Genomic DNA, 26,505 nt, shown 5'->3' with positions numbered 1-26,505 from the left:
GAACCCAGATCTATAGTATTTGGCCTTATAGTAAGTATAAAAGAAATAGTAGCTCCTGTTTAAGGACTTTTATTGAACACGTACTACATAGTCGGACTATTCATTTTTTATTTATTTGTGCTCACATGTATATGTGCATGGGTGTACCAGGGCCTATTGCCACTGCAAACAAATGCTCATATGGCTTTATATTGGGAGGCTGGCAAATGGAACCTGGGCTGGAAGGATTTGCAAGCAATTGCCTTTAACTGCTGAGCCATCTCCCCAGCTCCTATACACATACACACCACACACACACGCGTGCGTGCACACACAATTTTATTTGGGGGGGGGGAATATGAATGTGTGCACCAGAGCTTCTATCCATTGCAAACAAACTCCAGATGCATGTGCATGTACCACCTTGGGTTACTTACACAGGTACTGGAGAATTGAACTTGGGTCCTTGGGCTTCACAGGTAAATGCCTTAACCACTAAGCCATCTCTCCAGCCCTTTGTTTTAAAGGAGGCTTAGTAAATATTGTTATTGATTTTTATTGAGTAAGAAAGTGTGGCTCAATACCACAAGGCATAAGAATCTTCAGTTTTTCCCAGCAGGAAGCTTGGTGCTCAGACCTCAGGTCCTCAGTCACTTTGCTTCCTCTGTGGAATCTCTCTGTGGTTCATATGCTCTTTTGCAACACTGGCCCAGCCTTAATGAGATCTTGTTGTCATGTCAGAGTTAAGTTTGCCCACCAGACTCCTGAGGACTAAATGGAATCTAAGACATGACCGTGGGGAATGGGAAATAAGAACGACAATGTGAAAACGTAAAGGGAGGTGCTTGAACAGCGCCCTTTCTATTTGAGATTCTCAAACCCTTCCGATTGTTCCCAGATTGAGGCCCTTATTATGGGGGAGGGGACAGAACGCGCCTGCGCTGATTCGGGTCCCTGCGCCTGCGCACAGCCAGGCTTCCGGTGGCTTCTCTGAGGCGTGACCTTCGATGGTGGCTGACTGAGCGCAGTCTGTGGCGCCTGGTGGAGGCGAGGTGAGCCTCAGGGTTTCAGTTGTCAGGGAGTTGGAGCGGGAAAGACAGACTGCGCCCAGTCGGGGTTGTGGAAGGGAGCACACAGAGACTCTGCCAGGACATTTTCTCCTTCCTTCAAGGAGCCGCTAAAGTGGGCCCTTCCGGCTGAGGCTCGGGTGACGCCCTCGGCAGGCGGCCAGGTGGCATGCGCGGGATGGGGGTGGGGGCTGGGGCGGGGGGAGTATCCTCTCGTCTTCCCTCCTCTCCCATCTTCCTTCCCTCCCCTCATCTCCACTCCCCTCCTAGTCTCCCTCCTCTCCCTTTCCCTCCCCTCATCTCTACTCCCCTGCTATTCTCCTTCCTTCCCTTCCCTTCCCCCTCCCCTCCTCTCCCCTCTCCTCTCCTCCATTCGACCTCCCCTCCCCTCCCCTTCCCATTGGAGCAAGGCTCGTTGACAGCTGGAGTCAAGGAAACTGAGGGGTCTCTGCCTTCACGGTTGTGGTCCAAGGGGACATTTGGCACTTAGAAATGTATTTTGTTGAGTCTCACGTGGTGTGGTCCATGCCTGCAATCTCAGTTCTTGGGAAGTGGAGACAGGAAGATCAGGAGTTCTAGGTTATCTCTGCTTGTGGAGACAGGAAGATCAGGAGTTCTAGGTTATCTCTACTTTGAGACCAGCCTGGCTGGCCTGCATAAGAGCGTATCTTTTAAAAAACTGTCATCTATCACCTACTACTTATTTATTCCACTTGTATAATATCTTACATAAGTCTCCTTAAGTTTAGGATGTGAGTTGGTATTTCTTGTTGAGAAAAAAATAATTGTATAACTTCTGTTGCAGTTCCTAGAATGGCACAGAAATATTCTATAAGTCTCTTGACACCTTTGCTGGAAGTCCAAGACATAGAAACAAAATTGAAGCAGTCCTGAACTTCTTGTTTCCCAAGTTTTACTTTTGCCAATGATATTTGGAAATTAATATTTACCTCAGTGCGCCTTTCATTGTTAACTGTGTTTGCATTTGTGTTTGTCTCTTTGGGTAGTGAGGGTGGAGCAGAAATAATCTTATTTGGGTTTGTACTGACTTTTTCATGCAATGAGCAAGTGCTATCAGAATAAAAATATACTAGCAGGCTGAAAGCAGTAAGATTACAACAGAAAATCTGTCCAGAAGACAAAACATCTTGTTTCACATTTTGAAGTTGTGAAAACTAAGTGGAAACATTGTTATTCCAGATATGAAGTGAAGATTTAGTCTGGCTTATCTCAACAGGATGGGCAGAGAGGGCTGGTGTATCAGACAGATTCAGGTTCACTGAGATGACCTTCCAGACCAGGCACAGTTATGGAGGAAGGAATATTTATTGAAGCTTCCAGATCCAGGAGAAGTTCCATAATGGCAGAAGAAGCTGGCCTGCCTTCACAGTCCCAAGCAGACACAGAAAAGTACAAGCCTAAAAGTCGAAAGCCACAGCACACTTCAGGAACTCCAGCTAGGCACACTTTGCACATCTTTATATTGAAATCTGAAACCTACCACCACACCTTAAGATCCACTCAGTGACATTGCCTCCAGTCAGATGGCTGCAGAATGCATACTACAAACAAATAACTGAATATATTGGGGGCCACCTATTCTATTCAAACCACCACAGCTGGGGAAATGGCTTAGCGGTTAAGGCGTTTGCCTGAAGCCTAAGGACTACAGTTCGATTCCCCAGGACCTGCATAAGCCAGATGCAGAAAGGAGTGCATGTGTCTGGAGTTTGCAGTGGCTGGAGGGCTTGGCGTGCCCATTCTCTCTTTCTATCTGCCTCTTTCTATCTCTCTCTCTGAAATAAATAAATAATACATTTAAAATATTTAAAAAAAAAACCAGAAAGGGCAAAGAGAAGAATCTGCATAGGGCCTTAAAGTGTAGCATGGAAAATATTCTCACATGTCTTATATTCCTTCCTACCAGTCTGCCAATTTGATGATGGATCCTGAATTCTGAAATAAATTCTCTTTGCTGAAAAAAAATTGCCTATATTTAGAAAACAAAATTATATTTGTTTTGGTAAGTATTTTGAGTGGATCTGGAAAAATATGCTACGAATTCTTAAAAAGTAGAGAACTCCCTATAGTGTTTACATTATTAGATTTGAAATTAATTTTTGGCATGTATATGTGTGTGGTGTGTATGCATGCATGTGTATGTAGGTGCATGTGTGTGCATCTGAGTGTGGAGGCCAGAGAGCAGACACCTTCCCAGTTCCTCTCCACCTTATTTATGGGTGCAGGGTCCCTCATCTGAATCTAAGGCTTGCTAATTTGGTTAGTGTAGCTAGATAACTTGCTCCAGGGAACTTCCATCTCTACCTCCTGAGCATGGGATTTATAGGTTGCCCACCACACCCTTGTGGCATTTATGTGGGTGCTGGGGGTTAGAGCTCTGTTCCTTAGGCTTGCACAGCAACTCACTTTACTCACCAAGCTATCACCCCAGCCTGAAAGTGATTTAAAACCATAATTTCTATAATTAGTGCAATGAGAAGTTATCTTGTTGTTGATAAAGATGAGTTGCAAGTTTATTTCTTTGAAGGTTTAGTCAACTTCATTTTGTGAATTTGGAGTGCCAAAGAAAAAAAATTATAGACTTGATATTGAAGAAAATGAATAGAAACCTAAATGAAAATTCAGCTCGGAGCACAGCAGGTATTGAACAACTTTTAAGCCTTTCTATATTTTGCATATACCATCTTAAACACATATGTATCTTGTAGATGGAGCATTTTGAAAGAGACTTTTAAAAAGATTAAATATGGGCTGGAGGGATGGCTTAGCAGTTAAGGCACTTGTCTGCAAAGCCAAAGGACTAAGGTTCAATTTCCCAGGATCCACGTAAGCCATGCACAGGTGGCACATGTTTCTGAAGTTTGTTTGCAGTGGTTAAAGGCCCTGGTGTGCCCATTCTCTCTCTCTCTGTCAAATAAAATAAATAAATAATTTAAAAAGATTAAATATGCTGGGCATGGTGGCACATACCTTTAGTCCCAGCATTCAGGAGGCTGAGGTAAGCCTGAGACTGCATAGTGAATTCCAGGTCAGCATAGGCTGGAGCAAGACCCTATCTTGAAAAGCCAAAAAACAAAAACAAAACAACAACAAAAAACCCCCAAACAAAAAACAAACAAACAAACAAAAAAAACAAAAAAAAACCCAAATTAAATATTTAGCTGCTTTTATTTTTAGGTTCAAAGCCATAAAATAACTTTGTAAGGCAAAATATTGAGTGGTATTATATAGATTTATCCTAGTACTCTTTCTATAAAACTTGTGTGATTGACTTGTTTATGCTTTTAAACTGAAAACAAAGAATTACATCTATTTTATGTCTTTTAAAGATTGGCTTATTCAAAATATTTTTAGAATTTTTATCTCATAATATTTTATATAATTTATGTTTTCCCAACTTGTTAAAGAAGTGTAAGGTCAGAGTTCAAAAATGATGTCAGAGGCACAATGATCATAATTATCATTTTTGGTAGATATACCATATTCTACACACTTAATCATAAGTGTTTATTTAATCTTTACACCAACCCTCCAAGTAATCTGTTAAAAGATAGGAACAGACCTGGTTGAGGTGGTACACACCTTTAATCCCAGCACTTGAGAACAGAGGTGGAAGAAAAGATGGCTTAGCTGTTAAGGTGCTTGCTTATGAAGCCTGAGAGCCTAGGTTTCATTCCTAGTGCCCACCTAAAGCCAAATGCACAAAGTGGTGCATGATTCTGGAGCCCTGGTGTGCCCATTCTGTCTCTCTCTCTTCTGTCTCTGTCTCTCTTTGAAAATAAATAAAAACATTTAAAAAATCTTACTTATTTTTATTTACTTGAGAAAGAAAGAGGGAGAGAGAGAGAGAGAGAGAGAGAGAGAGAATGAGAATTGGTATGCCATGGCCTCTAGCCACTGCAAACAAATTCCGGACTCATGCACCACTATGTGCATCTGGCTTATGTGGGTACTGGGGAATTGAACCTGGGACCCTAGGCTTCTCAGGCAAGAGTCTTAACTGTTAAGCAATCTCTTCAGCCCAAATTAAAAAAAAAAATTAAAAGAGATAGAAACAGGATTGAACCCAGAAATCTGGTTGTAGAGTCCATGCTCTTACTCATTATGTTATGCCTCTCTTTATGTGATATTGGCACAAAGAGTTCAAGGGAATTTCTCACATTTATACTTTGAAGTTATATTTCAGATTTACTTTGAAGTCATTGTTAAAACCTAGGAAGCCTGACCCAAAAGCCAAGTCATTCTCCTACCCTTCATCAGAGAGTTTTTAGAGGCAGTATTCTCCTGCAGTACAGCAATGACGGGTAAAGTGGCAAGAGAGCTAAACTAAGATTTAGTAAGTCTGAGTACTACTAGGTTCTTTCAGTGACTTGCTTTGAAGGAATGGGGAGGTTTTTGTGTCACATTTACCCCTAAGTCTTCTTGTCAACTTTAAAGTTTATTTTTATTTGGATTGGATAGTATCATTCTCTAAGTCAGTCCTAATGATTCATAGAAAGATATTATAGACAACTGAGGTGTTTGTTAAAATGAGATTTTTGCTTTCTAGACCAAACCTATTGAAATAAAGTTTGTAACAGTGAGCTTATTATCTTGGAATGTGCATGTTAAAGCAGAATTCCAGATGAAGTCTTAGACTAAAGTTTGATAACCATGATCTTCAAAGTTGGCTGCTATAGTCCCAAGTATAGGTTTCTGGGAAGCATCATTTAAAGTTTGGTTCTTCCTTGCCTTTATTCTAGCACAGAGGCTCCCTGTAGTTGATATGGGAATAGACAATACAGGAGGGAAATAAGGAAAACAGAGGTGGGTTTGTGGATGAGAGCAAACAAGAAGAATGAAGGTCACATTAATATAGAATGAGAAAGGACCTTTAAAAGAGTGATAAATGGGACTATATATGATTAAAAAAATGATAACCAGATTTGATGGCTCACATGTTTATTCCCAGCACTCAGGAGGCTGAGGCAGGAGGATTGCCATAGGTTCCAGGCCATCCTGAACTACAGGGTGAGTTCCAGGTCAGTGGAGGCTAGAGCAAGATCCTGCCTCAAAACAAACAAACAAACAAACAAACAGACAGACAGACAGACAGACAAACACACACCAGAAAATTTAAAAAAGATGATTAAAACCAGTTTAAGGACATATAATTATATCTATAGATACATTAATATATAGAAATTGACCTTCAAAATGTGCATTAGTATATATGTCTAATTATTTACCTGTTTTCTGCTAATTTTTTGCTATATGCAATGTAGGCTGTTTGCCTGTGCCACTATTCAATCAGAAAAAGAGGAGCAGACAGCCGTTAACTTCTAATCCAGTTAAAAATGACCCAGGTATCAATACTGTTTCTGACAGTTATGATTTTCCCCCTCTACCAACAGGTAAGAAAATGAGTAAGGTGAAAATTTTCAAGAAATGAGACTACAGTTGTAGAAAGTTACAATTTCTTTCTTATTGTAATAAGTCATTCCTCCACTTATTTTCACTATCCAAATACAGAGATTTTTACTTGTCTCTTTCTGAACATTCCAGTACAGGAGTTTGAGTTTCCTTATCTACAAGGGTGGCTTAGTGTTTAAATAGAGTATCTTAGGTCTGGACCCTTTGTTCTAATAAAGTAGTAACTTATATTGCAAAGATTTTTTTCTTTCTGAAATAAAGATACCATGGTAGTAAAAAAAAAAAAAAAAAAGGAAGAACTTGAGTTTCCTACAGAACGGAGGACGTGTGTATGGAGTACAGGAAAAATGGGAAAGATAGGCTGTGGAAAGGGCAGAAGCTAGGAATTTCTGGTTCTTGGTCTTGCCCTTTTTTCTTTAATTATCTTACTTGGGGGAGAAAGGGGGGGAAGAGAGGGAGAGAGAGAGAAAGAAAAAGAGAAAGAGAAAGAGGTAGATAGAGAGAAAGAAAGAATGGGCACACCAGGGCCTCTAGCCACTGCAAACAAACTCCAAATGCATGTGCATCGGTCCTGGGAAATAGAACCACGATCCTTAGGCTTCACAGGCAAATGCCTTAACTGCTAAGCCATTTCCCCAGCCCCTTAGCCCGTTTTCTATTGGCATTTTTGCTTTTCTTTGCCCATTCTACTCTCAGCTATGTCCTGAAAATTCATATGTTGAAATGTAATCACTAATGTGATCATATTAAGAGATGGGTCCCTAGGAGGTGGTTGAGACTTTTCAAATCCTGTCCTAGCTTTATGGTTAGGCCTCTGACTTCTGAATCAGTTAACTGCAGTGGTGAGTGCTGGGAGAGCTTTGCTGACTTTTTACTTCCTTTTGGAAGAAGACAGGGCAAGCAAACCATCTGAACCAGATTTGGCACATGCTGGTAATGCACACTTAAAATTACTTTAAAATTATTAATAGAGTCCTATATGACTAGAAATTTAAAATATTTATATATAAATAGCAGTATTTGAAGTGTTAATTTCATTCATTATGCTTCTTTAGACCTCAGTGAAGTCCTATAGTTGCTATCCTTCTGCATCATAAAGTTAATATTATTTCCATTTTTTATGGATAATACTTAAGACATTCACATGGATATGTACAAGTTAGCGTTTATCTGGTCATTCCCCACTATTTAAAATGTGTTTGTAAGTAGCATAAGAACCTTGAAGAATAAGTTTGAGCTGCTCTGTAAGGAAATATGCATCTTCTGAATTACTGGATAGGTCTAGCTCTGGTCAGGATTACTATTTTTTTTTTTTTTTTTGATTTTTCGAGGTAGGGTCTCACTCTAGCCCAGGCTGACCTGGAATTCACTATGGAGTCTCAGGGTGGCCTCGAACTCATGGCAATCCTCCTACCTCTGCCTCCCGAGTGCTGGGATTAAAGGCGTGTGCCCCCACGCCCGGCTAGGATTACTATTTATTGGGGATATAATAATAAGATTCTTAATCTAGGGAAGAGAAAGGATTTCATTAGTGTTTTTAATTTTTTTCCCTTGACCCGTTGTTGAGCTGGGATACAATCAATCTGTAAACAGAAAAGAGACTAACAGAGTAGAATACAGTACCAGTTGTCATGTATTTATTTCAACGGGAGAGGAAAAAAGCTTAGAAACACTGCATTTGGCTGAATTTATGTCACAAAGTATAAGATACTATATTAGGATTGTGGAAAAGATACAGATTATAACTATTATCTTTCCTTAAATTCAGTCGGGAAGAAAGACATCTATAAAAATGAATTAGGCAGGTTGTGAAAGATTCTGCCACAAAGTGTTATTGAAGACCATGTGTATATTTTCATATTTTGAAGCCTTTGAAATTATAAATTATTCTGAAAAATTCTGTATATCTTTTGTCTGTGTTCTTATATTCTTGAGACTGGGCATGGGAAGCTTTGAATCCAGAGGTGGCTCCTTTAAAGAAAACAGCAAATACAGGGTATGTGGCAATCTGTGAGAAATAAATGTGTGTGTATTACTGACTGATGTTATTCTTTTATGTAAAATTTTCTTTTCTCAATTTGAAAACAAGCTATATTTAACAAACCGTATTTCCTTGCAAGGCAAATACCATCTTTAGCTTCTTGTCCTCCAAGAAATCAAGATTCTATGTCTAAATCTATTTGGTCAAATACTGGGAGACTTCAAAGTAGTTGGAGGTGAGTCAACTTAAATTTTCTCTTTTCTATCTCCTCTGTCATGCCTCTTTCCTTAAAATTGCATGTAGGACATTATACATTAATGACTAACTTCCATAAATTATGTACATTTTCCTTTATACTTTAAGTTATCTGTAAAATACATATACTACTCAGCACAATGTAAATGGTATATAAATAGTTGTTATACTATAAGGAATAACAACAGTGAAATAATTCTGTATATGTTCAGTACATATAAATTTTTTCCAAATACTTTTAAATTGTGGTTGTTTTTGATCTGAGGATACAGAAGTTGTTGGTATGGGAAGTTGACTATTTTGTTTTTGTTCATATAGTTACTTTAGCAAGGAGTTTCATGTTTTCTTATAATCTCATGTTGCTGTTTAGCATATTTTTGTTTAAATTGAAGAACTCTTTACCATAATGTTAACCTATTGAGATCATAAAGCTCCTTGGTGAGTTGATGGACAGCTTTAGCTTGAATACTCACAGTTTCTATGTCTCTCATAGTCACTTGATAAGTGGTAAGAGAATTTTAGTATCATTCTTTTATTATTAAAATGTTTTTTCGCTGGCCATGGTGGTGTACGCCTTTAATCCCAGCATTGGGGAGGCAAAGGTAGGAGGATTGCTGTGAGTTCGAGGACACCCTGAGACTACATAGTGAATTCCAGGTCAGCCTGAGCTAGAGTGAAACCAAAAAAAAAAAAAAAAAAAAAAAGTTTTTTTCATTTATTATTTGGGGGAGAGGGAGAAAGAGAGAGGGAGCGAATGGTCACGCCTGGGATTTCACTCACTGTGAACAAACTCCATGCACCCTCTTGTGTGCATGTGTGGCATTGCGTGCTTGTGTCACTGCATCTGGCAATGTGGAACGTAGAAATTCAAACAAGAGTTCTTAGGCTTCAGGCAAGCCCTTTAACTGCTAAGCCATATCTCCAGCCATAAAATGTCTTTTGTGTCAGTGTGTTGTCCTATTCCAGTAGCTGCTGCTGCTCCTTTTTTTTTTTTTTTAAGGTGATTTAGGCTTTTCTGGAGAAGGCAATTTTTTTAATTTAATTTTTTAAAATTAGTTTTCTATTCAGCAAATACAGGCAGTTTGGTACCATTATTAGGCTCATCCGTGACCTACCCCCTCTCCAATGGCCCCTCCTTGTTGATATATATGGTTAGTGCATTGTGGAGTTAGCCCACAGTTATTGGTATGATAAATGTCTCTGTATATTATGACCCAACATGTGGCTCTGACATACTTTCCGCCACCTCTTCCGCAAAATTTCCCTGAGCTATGTTGGGTTCATTTTTGGTCTGTTTCAGTGATGTGTTGGGGGCCTCTGAGGCTCTGGCTTTCTGATTTGATAGGAGTTGATTTTTCTCTGCGTTGGTCTCCTTCCCCCTTATGCTGGTATCAGGTTTATCAGAAAAACAGCACCTTTGCTTGTTTTGCCAGTTTTCCTTAGTTTTAGTCGGGGCCTTTTTGAGGTATGATGGGGTGGCTCTATCCTTAGGATCTGCATCTATCTGAAAAAGAGAACCAGAATCTCCAACGGAGAGTAAGTTAGCACCAGGATAAATGAGATAACCCTTACTTTTTAAATAGAGAGTTTAATAGTTGTAGGCCCTCTTGTACCCCATGATTGATGTTAGCTTGATATTGGAGAGTGGGCTTATGTTTGGATATGGTTCTGACTTGTTTCCCAGCTCCAGCTATGGGTCCCGCATCACTGAGGGGATCAGTTAGCCAAATCAAGAGCAGTTGGTTCCCCACCATGTTGAGTGTCATTATTGCACTTGTGTGGGCATCACAACAGGTTATTTGTTGCTAAGTACCTTACCCCAATAAGTACAGCAAACATCAAAAAAATCAAACGAAAATAAATGCTGGCAAGGATGTGGAGAAGCAGGAACACTCATCCGCTGTTGGTGGGGATGTAGGATGGTACAACAACCACTTTGGAAAGCAATATGGAGACTCATGAAAAAGCTGACTATACAGATACCAACAGACCCAGTTATTCCCTTACTGGGCATCTACCCTAAAACCTTCAAACCACAGGCCAGAGAGATTTGCTCAACCATGTTTGTACCAGCACAATTCATAATAGCTAAGAGCTGGAATCAACCCAGATGTCCATCAATAGAAGAATGGATAACTAAGATGTGGTATATCTACACAATGGAATTCTATACAGCGTAAGAAAAACTGACACAAAGAAATTTGAGGAAGAATGGTTGAGCCTAGAATAGATCATTCTCAGTGAACTTACCCAATCACAGAAAAAAAATCGCCACATAGTCTCACTCATCTATAGCACCTAACCTTAATCTACCCAAGATACCTGACATACCCAGCAAGCATCTCATGGACTAGACACTAGGATAGAGGGTGAGGGAGGGGAGGGCATTGAAGGGGTGGGAAACACTAATCTAGACCCAAATGGCAATGGTACCATAAAATTCTACTTCGTAAAAGGCAGACCAAATGGCTGAACCTTCACCAGGCCCTTACAGGAAACACCTAAACCACAAGACACTGGAGAGGGTAGGATCAGGTCTAACCTAAATCTTGTACTTCTTCTCTCCTTCCCTCTTCCTCCCCTCCCCTCCCTAACTCTTGTATATTAGTTATCTTTTTCCTCATTTTCATAGTGGGCACTGACCTGTAACTCCCAGTACCAGCATGGGGCTATCATCCACAATGAGCTTTTGATCAGAAAAACCTACAAGGTTTCCTAAAAGAATGACAGATTTCTGTCAGAGTACTTGAAGACCCACCAAAGATCAGTGGTAAGACCCTATTGCTGAAGACTCCATATGCAGCTGACGCGTAAAATGGAATGGCATGGCTGGAGGCCAGGAGAGAGTCAGTCCCCAGACAGTCAGTGTGTCTAGTGCCAGAAGGTGCTACATGGGTGACTGGGGGAAATGACCAATATTTGTCCAAGCAACTCATGGTCTAACCTACTTAGAAGGCCATTTTTTAAAAAAAACATTTAAGACATTTCTAGTCTGTTGTAGTTACTTTCTTGTTGCTAGGATAAAACACATGATGAGAGGAAAGTTTTTATTTTGGTTTACAGTTGACAGAAAGCTTCATGATGGCAGGGAAAAGCCTGGCATGTGTAGAGCCTTGACATTTCTTTTGGCACAGCAGGTAGAAAACAGTAGCAGTAAGTCAAGCTTTGGCAAGGGGGAGCTGGCTTTAAAATCCCAAAACCTGCCCCCCAATAATATACCTCCTCTAGCAAGGCTCCAACTTTTCAAATTGCCACCATCTGAAGACCAAGTATTCAGAACATAGGAGTTTATGGGGGACATCTGATTCAAACATCACAATTTCACTTCTCTCATAATTATGTAGAATACTTTATAGAATCTTTACCATTTTGAGATATTTTCCATTTATTCTGTTAAAGAATATGAGAATATTAGTACCATGAAAGTTAAAGCCTAAATTTTAGAAAGATGCTCCTTAAAATGATACATACCTATGAATTTTGCTTGAATTATCATGGTATTTTATGATAATTTAGGAGTTGTTATTTGTTTTCTTGCTGCTTTTAACTGGAAGAGGTTGAGTATAGTCTAAGATAATTGAAATTTAGAAGTTTTCATTAACAGACTAATGCTTAAGCATCAAGGCCTTATTTACCTTGTCTTCTTCAAAGTCATGTCCTCATCCATAGATCAGAGAAGACAGCAGCAACAGAGTAGAAGCTTTGTCTCTTGTCTGATCCTGTATACACTCACTATAGCCTTATGATAGTCCTGGTGCCACAGACCTGGTTGTAGAGTAGCCAGCACATCCATATGGTTCCAGCAATAACCTGCTCTTGAGGTCTTTGTTATACACTTAGACCTAACTTTTTCCCAAAGAGAAGGGTCATATTACTTCCTTCCCTATCTAGAACCCATTGCAGCTGTGTGTCTTGATCTGGGTGGGGTACTGAGACAGCTGAATTGAATTGGCTTCTGAGGCCTAATCTCTGTGTGTTGGTGCACGTGAGTGGTGAAAGGACTGTGGTAGCCCCAGGGCTTAGTCTACAAGCTAGAAACTCTCTCTGACCCAAATTGTTAGAGGAAATTTCAGTTGTATTATTGCCAATTAGTAATAATGAAGCTGAAAGAAACTTTCTACATTATAAATGATAATAAGAATTTCAGTACCTGTGAGAGGAAATCATTCTATTTGTTATCACTATTGACAATATTACAAAATTGTTGCCATATGAAGAAGTGATCAATATAGGAAAAATTCTTTAAAGAGACACAGTGTGTGACTTTTTCTTAGGAGATGTGAAAAAAAATCTCTTCATGCTAGATAGGGCACCCATGACAAACCAAAGACACGGTTCCACCCAAGTCTAGCCTGATGAACCAGAGTTTATTGGAGGTATTTACAGGAACATAGGTGAGAGGTTAGTTACAGGAACATGGCGGACACAAAGGCAGCTGCATCACTGAAAAGCCCATCTCAGCATGGGTGATGAAGCCCATCTCTTGAGCTCCCTGCCCAACTTGCAGGAAGTGACACTAGAAGAACCTTCACTCTCTAGGAACTGTTTGTTCACTGCTTTTGTTTCCTAGGGCCAGGACCTTGTGCATTTTCTAACTTTCTGATCTTCCTGCTTCTTGTATGTTTAATTAGCTTTATTAATTGATTAGTCTTAAGAGGCTCCCTTCTCCCTGTAGAAGGGAATGTTTTCAATTTTTACGAAATAGATGCATAACAAGGTATATCATATACTTAATGAATAATAAGTCTAATCATTTTTTAATGTTTGTGACATTTATAACTTACCTAATTTTGTAATACTGGTTTCTTAATATAGTTTATACTCAACTCATTTAGCAATACTTCTCAGGGCCCATAAAAGCTTAGGCTTATTGCTATTCATTATACCCCTTTTGGTTGGATTATTTCCTTAAAGTTGGGTTGAGAATTGATTGCCTTCTTGTAATGCTTGCAATACTTCTAACCATCCCATGCTGTGCCAAATGAGCTAGCCAGGCACTCTAACTTGCAATATCCTAAGAAAATTCTTCACGATTGAGAATATTTGGGCTAGTTTTTTTCCCTGTGCAACTCTTAGCTAGCTGATTAGAAATATGCTTTTGATTTTGGATTTATTAACATCATATTCTGGCCAGCTGGTACAACCCCCTTAGATTACTGTAGCAAGTAAAGGCTACAACTGATTAGTAGGGCTTCTCAAAGCACAAAACATAAAATAGCTATTCACCTTATGGCAAGCCATACTTTGCTTTGTAGAAAATTTACAGGTAAATGTATAAAGACTCAAGCAAAAGTCCTCTAAGTCATTCTACCTGGAAATAAAGCACTATCATATGAAGGCTATGGGATAGTTTGAACATGTATTGTAGCATTGTATTTTCAGTTGGGAGACAAGTATTCTCTTAGTTCTGAACTTGCTATGTGGCTTTAGACATGTTATTTCTACTCTGTCTCCTCATCTGGAAAAAGAGATAGTAACCTACTAGATGGTTATATGATGATGTGTTTGAAATTGAAATTTCTAACTCATAGTTAAAAAGTAGTTTTATAAACCACAAGTTGCCATAAAATTTGTATCAGTTGTTTCTTAAATTAAAAAGGACATAAAAACAAATGTTTCTGTACATATATGTATCTATATATTTATATCTGTATCTGTAGCTATCTATCTATCTATCTATCTATCTATCTATCTATTCATTTTTAACTGTTACAGCTATAGAGATGACAACAAAAATTTCAACTTGAAAACTTGGGATAAAAATAATTTTAGACCTCAATATAAAACAACAAACCTAGCAACAAATGATGGAATACCATTTTGTCCGGTGAATTTGGGAGCTCAACAAACCCAGCAATTAAAAATGTCTGAACCACATCACTTTTCTGGACACAAAGAAACTGAGGAACTCAGGCAAGCAAGTTTATCAACAATACCAGGTGCAACAAAAAAAGGCCTAGACAAAAACAGTGCATTACAGGCATTTAAGCCTAATTTTCAGCAAAATCAATGTAAGAAAAAAAAGTTGGATGGTGTTTCAGAAGGAAACGCTGTGAAGGTAAACATTTAAATATTAATGAGTGGCTTATTTATATTTTGAAAATTATTTTATTTATTTTGGTGGTCCTGGTAATTTTGTTTTCTTGTTACCCTTTCAGCCTAGAAATGGAGCAGCTACTTACAGTTGTTAGTGTTTGTGTGTTTAAATAGTATGTATTTATTCTGATCAAATGTCTGAAAAATCAGTGTTTTTAATAAGCTCTTAAGGTAAATTTGAAGTAATCTTCAATGGGAAGCATATTAGAATCTTGGTTAGGAGGGAAACAGTGGAGGACAGCAATAACATTTTGAAAATGTCCCATCAAGAGCTCTTCACAGTGTTCACTCTCAAAAGGGACATTATCCTGCTTTCCTTGAAATTAGTATTTTGTACTATATTTTAGATCTTAAAAAATACCAAATATCTTTCTATCTCAGAACCTTTACACTTGGTATTCTGTCTCCATTTAACTACTTGTTTAAAATATTAACTAACACCTGTCTCTTTAAACTTCTAACCCATTATTATTATTACTATTTTCACTCTCTCCATTTTTTTATAATTTTTTTAAAAAATTTTATTTATTTATTTGAGAGCGACAGACACAGAGAGAAAGACAGATAGAGGGAGAGAGAGAGAATGGGCGAGCCAGGGCTTCCAGCCTCTGCAAATGAACTCCAGATGCGTGCGCCCCCTTGTGCATTTGGCTAACGTGGGACCTGGGGAACCGAGCCTCGAACCGGGGTCCTTAGGCTTCACAGGCAAGCGCTTAACCGCTACGCCATCTCTCCAGCCCCATTTTTTAAAATTAGATACGGACATATTTAGTATGTAAACGACACATTGTTGGCACCATCCTTTCCTTCCTCCCTGCCCTTTTTCTGAAAAGGCCATTCTTGTTGGGGATGCAGGTCAATCCATGGGGATTGTGGGTCATGCATTATGGGTGGGGGGGGAGGGGGAGGGGAAATGTGTCTGTGCAAAATGCCCCAACTTATGGCTCTCACAATTTTCCCGCTCCCTCTTCCACAAAATTCCCTGAGCCATGCTGGGAGCATTTCAAGTCTACTTCAGTGATAGGCACTTAGGAGCCTCTGGATCTCTGGTTTGGTAGGTGTTGAGTGTCCTTCACCCTTGTGCTGATATCAGATTTACTAAGAAAGCAATACTGTTGCTCATTTCCCCAATTTCTTTGTGGTTTCATCTTGGGTTGGGGTGAAGTGCACTGGGTCATTTATCAACTCAGGTCCAGCTCCCATCTGTAAAAGAGAAGCAGATTCTCCAACGAAGAGTGAAGTCAGCACCAGTTAAATGGGATAACCATTATTAATTCAGAGAGAATTTAAAGGTGTAGATCCTCTTATAGCCCAAGGTCAGTGGGAGCTTGATAATGCAAAGCAGAGTCATTATCGGGATATGCTTCTGACTTGTTTGCCAGTTCCAGATATGGTTTAATTTCCACTGAGAGGATCTGTTAGCCAATCCAAGAGCAGTTGGTTACCCACCATAGCTGTGTGCCACTGTTGCACTTGTGTGAGCATTACATCAGGTTGTTTGCTTCTGAGTGGCTTAGCTTATGAATTGCTTGGACAGATGTTGGCCCCTTTCCACCAGAAGCTCATGTAGCACCTTCCAGCACTAGATGGGCTAATTGCCTGGGGACTGGCTCTCCTCCGGATTCCAACCAGGTCTTTCCATGGTCTGTGCCAACAGTGTATGGTCTCACCTATTATTTTTAGTGTGTAGAATATATCAATTCCTAATGATGTTATCAGTGATGCATCAATTTCAAATTACTATGTAGAATAAATCAATTTCATATTGATATATAGAATGTATAAATTCCTAATTGATATGTAGACTGTATCAGTTCTAAGATGTAGAATACATCAACTCATATTATGCGTTTTTCACTTATTTTATGAATACCCTTTCAAATGATAAATTATGTGACAACAGATACCTTGTCTGTAATGTGCACTACTATTTCCTTAGTAGTTTTGTTACAGAATGGGTACATCAAAAACACTTTTTGATTTTTCATTAATGTACATTAGTTATACAAAATAGGTTTCATTTGGAAATTTTCATATATGTATATAAAGTACTTTGACTGCATTTGTCTACTGTTACTAATATTTATCTCCCCTTTCACTCCCTTTGGTCCTCTTACTTCTCTTACACTTTTATATATGCTTTTTCTGATTCTGATAAATACTTATAAGGTAAATGAATGAATGTGTGAGAGCATTAGGGAAAGAATTGTTTTACTTGGCTGTTCATCAGAGGATCTGGCATATGATACTTTTAAACAAGTGACCAAGTGAATGGACGGAATGACCATTTAAATAATACTCTTCTTTTTTAAAAAAGTATTTATTTACAGAGAAAGACAGAGAGAGAGAGAGAGAGAGAATGAGAATGAGAATTAGAATGAATGAGAATAGGCATGCCAGGGCCTCTAGCAACTGCAAACAAACTCCAGACTCATTTCCACCTTGCATCTGGCTATGTGGTACTGGGGAATCAAACCTGGGTCCTTAGGCTTTGCAGACAAATGCTTTAACCACTAAGTCATCTCTCCAGCCCTAATTCATTTCTTTTTTAAATTATATATTTATTTATTAGAGACAGCAATGGAGAGGGAGAGAGAAAGGGCATGCAAGGGCCTCTAGCCACTGCAAATGAACTCCAGATGCATGCACCATCATGTGCATCTGGCTTATGTGGGATCTGGAGAATTGAACCCGGGTCCTTAGGCTTTGCAGGCATGCACCTTAACCACTAAGCCATCTCTCCAGCCCCCTAATTTATTTCTTGATTGTCTCAAAGCACATACATGTTGTTTTTTCATACTATGTTGTCATAACACAATAGTTTTTAATTTGTGGTAATTGTATTAAAATTTTGATATTTCTTTTTACACATTCCATGCATTTATGTATTAGAAGTACCTAGATTTTACATAGATGATGAAAGAATATAATGAATAAAATGAAACGTTTTTTCTAATGCTGTACTTTAATTTTTTCAAAAGGAAACCTATTTGTGTCAGTCACAGTTTAATGAAAAAGATAATTCTTTAAGAATTATTTCTGCTGTTATTGAAAGCATGAAGTATTGGCGTGAACATGTACAGAAAGCTGTACTTCTTTTTGAAGTACTGGGTAAGTATAGTATTTCAAAAATACTTTAGTTGGGCTGGAGAGATGGCTTAGCAGTTAAGCGCTTGCCTGTGAAGCCTAAGGACCCTGGTTCGAGGCTCGGTTCCCCAGGCCCCACGTTAGCCAGATGCACAAGGGGGCGCACGTGTCTGGAGTTCGTTTGCAGAGGCTGGAAGCCCTGGCGCGCCCATTCTCTCTCTCTCCCTCTGTCTTTCTCTCTCTGTCTGTTGCTCTCAAATAAATAAATAAAAAATTAAAAAAAATACTTTAGCAATACTATTTGGATAATATTTTAAATTCCAACAGGAATTCTGAGAGGCTCATGAAGGAAAACAAAATTTTGAAAAAGATCATGATTTATAAAGAGAAATGTAGGCTGACCTCAAAATAACAAATACCTACTACAAGTACTGAGATGTAGTTATTAAATGAATGAATAATACCATTTGATAAAAATTGCTGTAGGTAAACATGAATTGGAATTTATATTTTATAGATGGGAAAACAGCTTTGAAAGAAATTGTGGTAGTTTGAATGGATGTTCCCCAATGTATTCTGGAGTTTATTAAAGATTATAATTTAGATTTCCAACCACCTGGCTGGAGGAGGTGTCACTGTGGGTGGATCCTAGGGTCTAGCTCTAATGTGTGGTGGTGGATCTGGAATTTCCAGCCAAAGATATTCAGAGTGCTGGAGCTTTGTCTGGAGTTCCTGAAGTGTGCTTGCTTTTGGTGGTGGTGGCTGATTATCTCTCTAGGTATGGACCTGTGAAAAGAGGCTAGCTTCTTCCACCATTATAGAACTTTCTATCTGTATCTTCCTCCATAACTGTGCCTGTTTTGAAAGTTCATCCCAGCAATGTGAAGCTGTCTGCTTCAGAAGTTGGCTGTTAATTTGCTTAGTACCATCTATTTTACTGTCTATCTTAAATGTATATAATAAAATAAATCAAGTTAACACAATGTCACAGAGTACTAGTAAGTTGAAGATGTGGCATTAGAATTCTAATTCCATCTCTCTTTTTTTTAATTAAAATTTGCTGATTAGCCGAGTGCGGTGGCACATGCCTTTAATCCCAGCACTTGGGAGGCAGAGGTAGGAGGATCACCACAAGTTTGAGGCCACCCTGAGAGACTACATAGTGAATTCCAGGTCAGCCTGAGCTAGAGTGAGGCCCTACCTTGAAAAACCTAAAATAAAATAAAAAATTGCTGATTATTTGTTATAATGCATTTTATTGTTGTAATGTTGTAGACTGGGAATTTATACATTCAAAGGATAAAACTTCAGATGCTTACCTGTTGTGAATTTTGTGACCTTGGCATTTAATTTGTTCCTAAATTGGAGAGGAGAGAGAAAACTTTCCTGTAAAATTGTTTCAGAAATACTGTTTCTCTTTAAAACACCTTCTTTATTGTTGTATGAATAAAACTATAAGAGATTGGTATGGAAAGCTTAAATGTTGACTTTTTTTTGGTAAATATTATTTGTATTTTACCAACACTTATTTTTCTCCCATTTTAATGTTGCTTAGGTGTTCTTGATTCAGCTGTTACACCTGGCCCGTATTACTCAAAGTCCTTTCTTATGAGAGATGGGAAGAATATTCTGTCTTGTATATTTTATGAAATTGTAAGTATTTACTTGTGTACACACATACGTGTCATATGAAGGCCAGATGATAGTGTTGAGTGTCATGCTTCCCACCTCTTCCTGAGACAGAGTCTCCCATTGGCCTGGTATTTGCAGGAAGGCAAGATTGCCTGGTTGATCTGCCTGTCTCTACCTGCCCAGCACTGGGATTAAATGCTCAAGTCACTATGCGCTCGCTCTCGCTCTCGCTCTTGCGCTCTCTCTCTCTCTCTCTCTCTCTGTGTGTGTGTGTGTGTGTGTGTGTGTGTGTGTGTGTGTTCTGGGGATTGAATTCAGGTATCCAAGCTTGCAAGGCAAGCATTTCACTGGCTGTAATTCAAAATACTGTGAGTATTTTAAAGTATTCTTTTGCAAAATCTATGGTAATAAGACATAATGCAGGCCATAATTTCACTGCAATAGAACTTCTCTTAACAGTTTACTAGTACTTGAAACATTTTGTTTGGTTTTAGTTCTATTAGAGTTTGTTTATTTGGTTATGTATAGTCTCCTGTGTGCCAGGCACTACACTTAGTTTAAGGGACATAATGTGGAATAGTAGTGGCATATGTTTTTTTTTTTCTCAAGAGTTTTAAAAAATATTGTCTATCTGTATGTATGTATTTATTTATTTTTTTGAGTAGGGTCTCATTCTAGCTCAGGCTGACCTGGAACTTAACTATGTAGTCTCAGGCTGGCTTCAAACTCACAGTGATCCTTCTACCTCTGCCTCCTGAAGTTCTGACACTAAAGGTTGTGTGCCATCATGCCTGGCCTTTATTTACTTTTTTTCAAGGAGGAAGAGGGAGGAAGAGATGGAGGGAGGGAAGGAAGAAGGGAGAGAGAAAGAATGGGTGTGCCAGGGCCTTCTGCTGCTGCAAATGTACTTCCAATGCATGTCCTACCCTGTGCATCTGGTTCTACATGGGTACTGAGGAATAGAACCCTGGACCATCAGGCTTTGCCAGCAAGTACCTTAACTGCTAAGCCTTCTGTCCAGCCCCTCTTAAAAAGTTTTTTTTTTTTTTTTTTCGAGGTAGGGTTTCACTCTAGCTCAGGCTGACCTGGAATTCACTATGAGGTCTCAGGGTGGCCTAGAACTCATGGCGGTCCTCCTACCTCTGCCTCCTGAGTGCTGGGATTAAAGGCATGCACCACCACACCTGGCTTCTTAAAGAGTTTTTAATTTTAGGTAGAGAAAAGATCATAAGCATTACACCCCGGTATGATAAATGATATGACACAGGTGTAAGCGAATGCCAAAGAAGTAGTTAGGAAGGAAGGACGGACAAATCAGAGATTTTCAGAGATGATAGTAACTCATATTAGGTTAAGGACTGATAAGGATCAATTAACCCAAAGTGTGTTGGGAGGGTAAGAGGTGAGGACATGCATCTTTGCATGTGTGGTATGGTTTGTGTTTATGTGTATATGTGTCCATATGCATGTGGGCGGGTGCACATGTATTCATGTGGAGGCCAGAGATGACATTTGGTATTGTCTTCTATTGCTTTTCACTTTATTTGCTGAGGGAGGATCTCATATTTGAACCAAGCACTAACCAACTTGGCTAGGTTAGCTAGCCAGCTTTGTCCTGGGGATCCCCTGTCTCTGCCTTCCAAATGCTAGGGTTACAGGTGAGTTGCCATATCTGTTCAGCATCTATATGAAGTACTAGACTTGGGTCCTCGTGCTTGCTGGGCTAGTTCTTTATCTGCTGAGCCATCTCCCTACCCCAGAAAAGTGCATTTGGGATGAGGAAACATATGCTAAGACATGAAGCTAAGAGAACTTGACTTGTTCAGAAATCTGAAAGCAGCGCATAATTACTAAAGCACAGAGTTTCCATGAGACAGGAGTTAGGGTAAGACTGAAGTGAAAGTAGGAGTGAGCTTGGGTGTAAGAGGCCTGGTGACAAGGCTGGAAATCACAAAGGTCCCTGGAGATCTTATTATTTCATAAAAGAATGTGGCTTTAATTCTGAAATTGACCTCCATTCTGCAATTGGAATTTGATTTGTTTTGGTCTTTTATTTCACAATTGAATAGCTTTATAGCCTAAATAAGCTGTTTAAGCTACCTGAGAATCACTTAAAAAAAGTTGTAAAGGGCTAGAGAGATGGCTTAGCAGTTAAGGTGCCTGCCTGCAAAGCCTAAGGACCCAGGTTTGATTTCATGTACCCATGTAAAGCCAGATGAACAAGGTGGTACATGCATCTGGAGCTTGTTTTTAGTGGTTAGAGGCCCAGGTATGCCCATTATCTTTCTCTCTCTGCCTCTTGTTCTCTTATAAATAAACAAATAAATAAATAAAATGTTTAATAAGAGAGAGAATGGGTGCACCACCAGGGTCTCTAGTCACTACAAACAAACGAGACACATGTGCCACCTTGTACATCTGGCATTATGTGGGTACTGGGGAATTGAATTCAGGTTCTTAGGTTTTACAGGCAAGCATCTTAACTGCTGAGCCATTTCTCCAGCTCCAGCTCCATTTGTAGGATTAAACTATATTGGAGCTATATTGCGTGTGTGTGTGTGTGTGTGTGTGTGTGTGTATGTGTATAGAAGCTGTAGTTCAAACATTTATAATGCTACATATATCCTGTTGTAGTACTATACCATAATTTAGCTTTCCATTTAATGTTGATGGACATTTAGGTTGTTTTAGAGTTTTTTTGTTACTGTGATTAATGCTATATGAACATTTTAATGTATTTTTTTGCACGTATGTGTGCATTTATGTGTAGTATATACCTAGAAGTAAAAGTCCTGTGCCACAGTAGGCTGTTGTTATGCATAACTATAAACTGGCACTTGGGAGGCTGAGGCAGGAGGTGTGCAAGTTTAGGATAACCTATGTTACATGGTGAGACTTTGTATCAAAAACAAAACCAACTAACCAAACAGAAAAAAAAGTGCTGGTTCATATGGCATGTTTATGTTTGAATGTAGTAGTTATTGCCAAATAATTTTCTAAAATGTTATATCAGTTTACCTAGACAAGTGATATAGGACATTGTGACTTTTCTGTATCCTCATCAATACTTTTTTATCTTTTCTGATGGGTAATTTTATTTTTAAGTTTAATTTAATAGTTTATTTTTATTTATTTATGTGAGAGGAAGAGAGACGGAGACAGAGAAAATGACATGCCAGGGCCTCCAGCTGTTGCAAACAGATTCCAGATGCATGCTCCATCCACCTTGTGTATCTGGCTAACATGGATCCTGGGAATTGAACCTGGGTCCTTCCAGCCCTAATTTATTGATTTTTTTAAAATAAAAAAATTGCACACATGGATCTCTTCTTCCCCACCCCAATTCTGTTGAGGGTCTTCAGTGGGGTTATTGGTATGTATTGTGGGGATCAAATAGCCTCAGTCTCTGCAGGAATGGGAGAAACAGTGTCTCAGGCTATTCTTACCCACCCTGAGGCTCTTATAATCATTCCGCTCCCTCTTCTGCAATGCTCCCTGAGCCTTGGTGGGCAGGATAGAGATCTAATTAAGTGTTGCTTTCTCTGTAGACTCTGCATATCTGTTTTTATGAGGTTTGAGTGGCCACACTCATTTCCCTGGAACTGGTTTTCAGGCTAGCTATGAGAACAGTAATTGTGTCACTTTTTCCCCTGTAATGACTTCTGGGTCCACACAGATGAAATAGAGGTGACCCATCTCCCAGAAGACAGTCAGCTTTCCTTTCTTAATGTATTGATGTATGCTTGTTCTCCTTCATCTGTAAAATAGAATATATTCTCCAACCAAAAGTGAGAACAGTTTGAATAAAAGGGGATAAGCCTAATAATTAGAAACACATATTGATGTGTGTTCTTAGAGAACAGTGGGTGTTCTCATTGAAGCCTATTGATTCCCTGTTCTAGGGAATCTGGCTTGGTTCTCAGACCCAGATAAGAATCTCTCCCCCCCCCCCAACACACATTGAGTTGAGCAGTTGTTACCTACATCAGCTGTGTGTCACTATTGCACAATTGTGTACTTCTAGCTTGGCTGGTTGATTTTGTAACTGGCAGGATCTCCTGCTTAATCATTCTTTTGGCAACTGCTATTATCTAGCTGCTCTCACAGCATTTTCCAGCACTATGAGGACTAACCAGGAGGGAACTGGATTCCTTCTCAGTTCCAGCATGATAAATTGATGTCCTGTGGCTGCAGGCTGTGGTGTCTTCAGCAATAGGGATTTACCTTTTAGCTCTTGCAGGTAACCAAGATAATAGCCTACATTATTTTGGGGACCTCATGTCTCCCTGACCAACAGCTCACTGTGTGTGTGGGAAGTCCGGTTTTTTCCCTGGGAATTACCAGGCAGAGCCCATTATTTTAGGTTAATGCTTTCTCTACTTTTTATGGAGCTCTTATGTTTGGGTCCTTTTCTCCTTCATTGAGGGTAATGACTTGTAGAGTGGTATTCTGGAAGAAGGTTTCTATAGGATTGATTCATGTTGCCCTCATTTCCTCTACCTCCTAGGCCTTTCTCCTCCTCTTCCCCTCTTTTTCCTCCCTCCCCTTCCTCTCCCTTTCATCCCTCTCTCTCTAGGATTGAATTGTTGTCCAGTAGACCTTCCTCCCTTCCCTCATTATTTCCCCATTTTTCCTATCTTCATTCCAATGCCATGTCCATATTGTAGATATTTATTATGGCTCACAATGAACTGATGCTGGACCAGGTTAGGAACTGCATGTGAGAGGTCATGTGGTGTTTGTATTTTTGAGCCTGTGTGACCTCACTCAGCATTATTTTTTCCAAGTTCCTCTACTTTCCTGCAAATTTTAGTCTTAGTTCATTTTTCTAAAATTCCCTGGTAACCAATGAAGTTGAACACCTTAATGCCATTTAGATATCTCCTTTTGTATAGTCTCTTCAAAGCTTTTGATCTCTTTTTAAAAAAAAAATAAATTATTTTCCTTAATGATTGCTAGAAGGCTTAAAAGGGCTAATTTAGGTACAAGTTCTTTGCTATAGATATTATAAAAGTTTTCGCATGATCTGATTTCTTCATGCTTTATAGTCCTTTTTCAATCCTAAGTCTTTCCCCCTTAGAGTTCTTGGGATTTTTAGTGAAAGAAACTTCAGAATATTTTAATTATATTCACAATTGAGATGATGTGGAGATTTAAGTCATTTCCTAGTACCCTTAAACATCTCTCTCTCTCTCTCTCTCTCTCTTTTTCCAAGGTAGCATCTCACTCTAGCCAGGCTGACCTGGAACTCACTCTGTAGTCCCAATAATGGTCGGTAAATTCACAGTGATCCTCCTAACCTCTCCATCCCAAGTGCTGGGATTTAAGGTGTGTACCACCACTACTACAACCAGCAGACTTTCTTTTTTGAGGGGTTCACACTCCATTTGTTGCCCTCCCAGCTCTTAGTCTGTCAGTAACTCTTCTCATTTTCTTAGATTCTCAGCTGCCATTTGGTAATTGGCAGATAGCTCAGGGGGAAAGCACCACCAAGCCAGGCCCCATTCTGGATTCTTACACTTTCCCAGATGAGTACTCTGTAATTCCTCACTGCTTCAATGTGTCTCTGATGCCTACCAGGAGATTTACCCAGAGATTCTAGTCATCAGCTGGAGGGTTGATGTGAGTGACCTGTCATACTGACAGGAGAATTCTGGCCATCTGACTAAAAAGCCATAGCATAGGGAATTATTAAGTTTTTCAGAATGCAGCATCTTGATAGTGTGTAAGAAGCTCTATCCAAGCTAAGGTATTTCCTCTGTGACAGGGCACGCATATGTGCCAGCTGCCACAGTCTTGTAGATAATGTGGCCTGACTTATGTGAGGGAATTATAGCATTTGGGGTCATTCCTGCCTTGTTAATCATATTAATTAAAAGTTGTGGGCTGGGGAAACAGCTTTGTCAGTAAAGTACTTGTGTTGCAAACATGAGGACCTGATTTCAATCCCCAGAACCCATGCAAAAAGCCAGGCATGGTGGTGCATGCTTGTAATCCCAGTTCTGGGGATGGCAGAGACAGGCAGATCACTGGGGCTGGATGGCCAGCCAGTCTTGCTAAGTAGCCGAGTTCCAGATTAATGAGACACTTGTCTCAGAAAAACGAAAAAAAAAAATAGCAGGGCATGGTGGTGCACGCCTTTAATCCCAGCACTTAGGAGGCTGAGGCAGAAGGGTCTCAAGTTCTAAGATAGCTTGGACTACATAGTAAAACCCTGTCTCAAAAAAATAATGGGCGTGGTGGCGCATGTATTTAATCCCAGCACTTGGGAGGCAGAAGTAGGTGGATCACTGTGAGTTCGAGGCCACCCTGAGACTGCATAGTGAATTCCAGGTCAGTCTGGGCCAGAATGAGACCCTACCTCGAAAAACCAAAAAGGATAAATAAATAAATAAACAAACAAACAAACAAACAAACTGGTACCTGAGGAACACCACCCAAGCTTGTCTGGCCTCCACACACATGTGCACACACGTGCACACCGAAAAAATTGAAAGTTAGATGAAGTAATAATTTTTTGATTTTTATGTTTTGTAAAACAGGACCGTGAACTTCCAAGACTGATTAGAGGCCGAGTTCACAGGTGTGTTGGGAACTATGACCTAGAGAAGAACATTTTCAAATGTGTTTCTGTCAGACCAGCGTCTGTTTCTGAACAAAAAACTTTCCAAGCATTTGTTAAAATTGCAGATACTGAGATGAGGTATTACACTAAAGTAACGAATGAAATTTAGATAGTGATAAAACGAATTTAAACAGTATAAACTGAAACATTTCCTTTACTGTTGAATTTATCATTTCCATGGTCCTGTCACTGTCATATTTTTCTGTATTTTACTTGTTGAATTAACATTTTAAAATTAAATAAATTTTAAATGTGGCATTTTGAAAAGTAGTTTTACTGATTTTACAAAAATGGTGGATTTGGGAGTGGGGAGATGGCGTAGTTGGTAAGGTGCTTGCTTCCAAAACCAA

The 26,505-nt window shown here is 39.3% G+C and overlaps 1 protein-coding gene across 4 annotated transcripts; it reads left to right on the top strand.

Moving 5' to 3' along the window:
- Positions 1-907: 907 nt before the first annotated feature.
- Positions 908-26,410, top strand: Spata22 (spermatogenesis associated 22). Of its 4 annotated transcripts, none has more exons than XM_045159802.1 (10): positions 908-1,031; positions 2,974-3,069; positions 3,595-3,707; positions 6,332-6,412; positions 8,415-8,475; positions 8,600-8,695; positions 14,431-14,773; positions 17,793-17,922; positions 19,454-19,551; positions 26,073-26,410. In XM_045159802.1, the coding sequence occupies exons 3-10, from the start codon at positions 3,665-3,667 to the stop codon at positions 26,262-26,264; spliced, it is 1,044 nt and encodes a 347-aa protein (XP_045015737.1). In that variant the 5' UTR covers positions 908-1,031; positions 2,974-3,069; positions 3,595-3,664; the 3' UTR covers positions 26,265-26,410. The 4 variants fall into 4 exon arrangements, with proteins under 4 accessions (XP_045015737.1, XP_004672439.1, XP_045015738.1 ...); XM_004672382.2 differs by having other exon boundaries at positions 6,332-6,460; XM_045159803.1 differs by lacking the exon at positions 6,332-6,412.
- The last annotated feature ends 95 nt before the right edge of the window (positions 26,411-26,505 follow it).

This window comes from Jaculus jaculus, chromosome 9 (assembly GCF_020740685.1).
Source record: "Jaculus jaculus isolate mJacJac1 chromosome 9, mJacJac1.mat.Y.cur, whole genome shotgun sequence".
NCBI classification, from domain to species: domain Eukaryota; kingdom Metazoa; phylum Chordata; class Mammalia; order Rodentia; family Dipodidae; genus Jaculus; species Jaculus jaculus.
The sequence above is the reverse complement of the archived record's forward strand: the minus strand, read 5'-3'. Positions and strand labels throughout refer to the sequence as shown.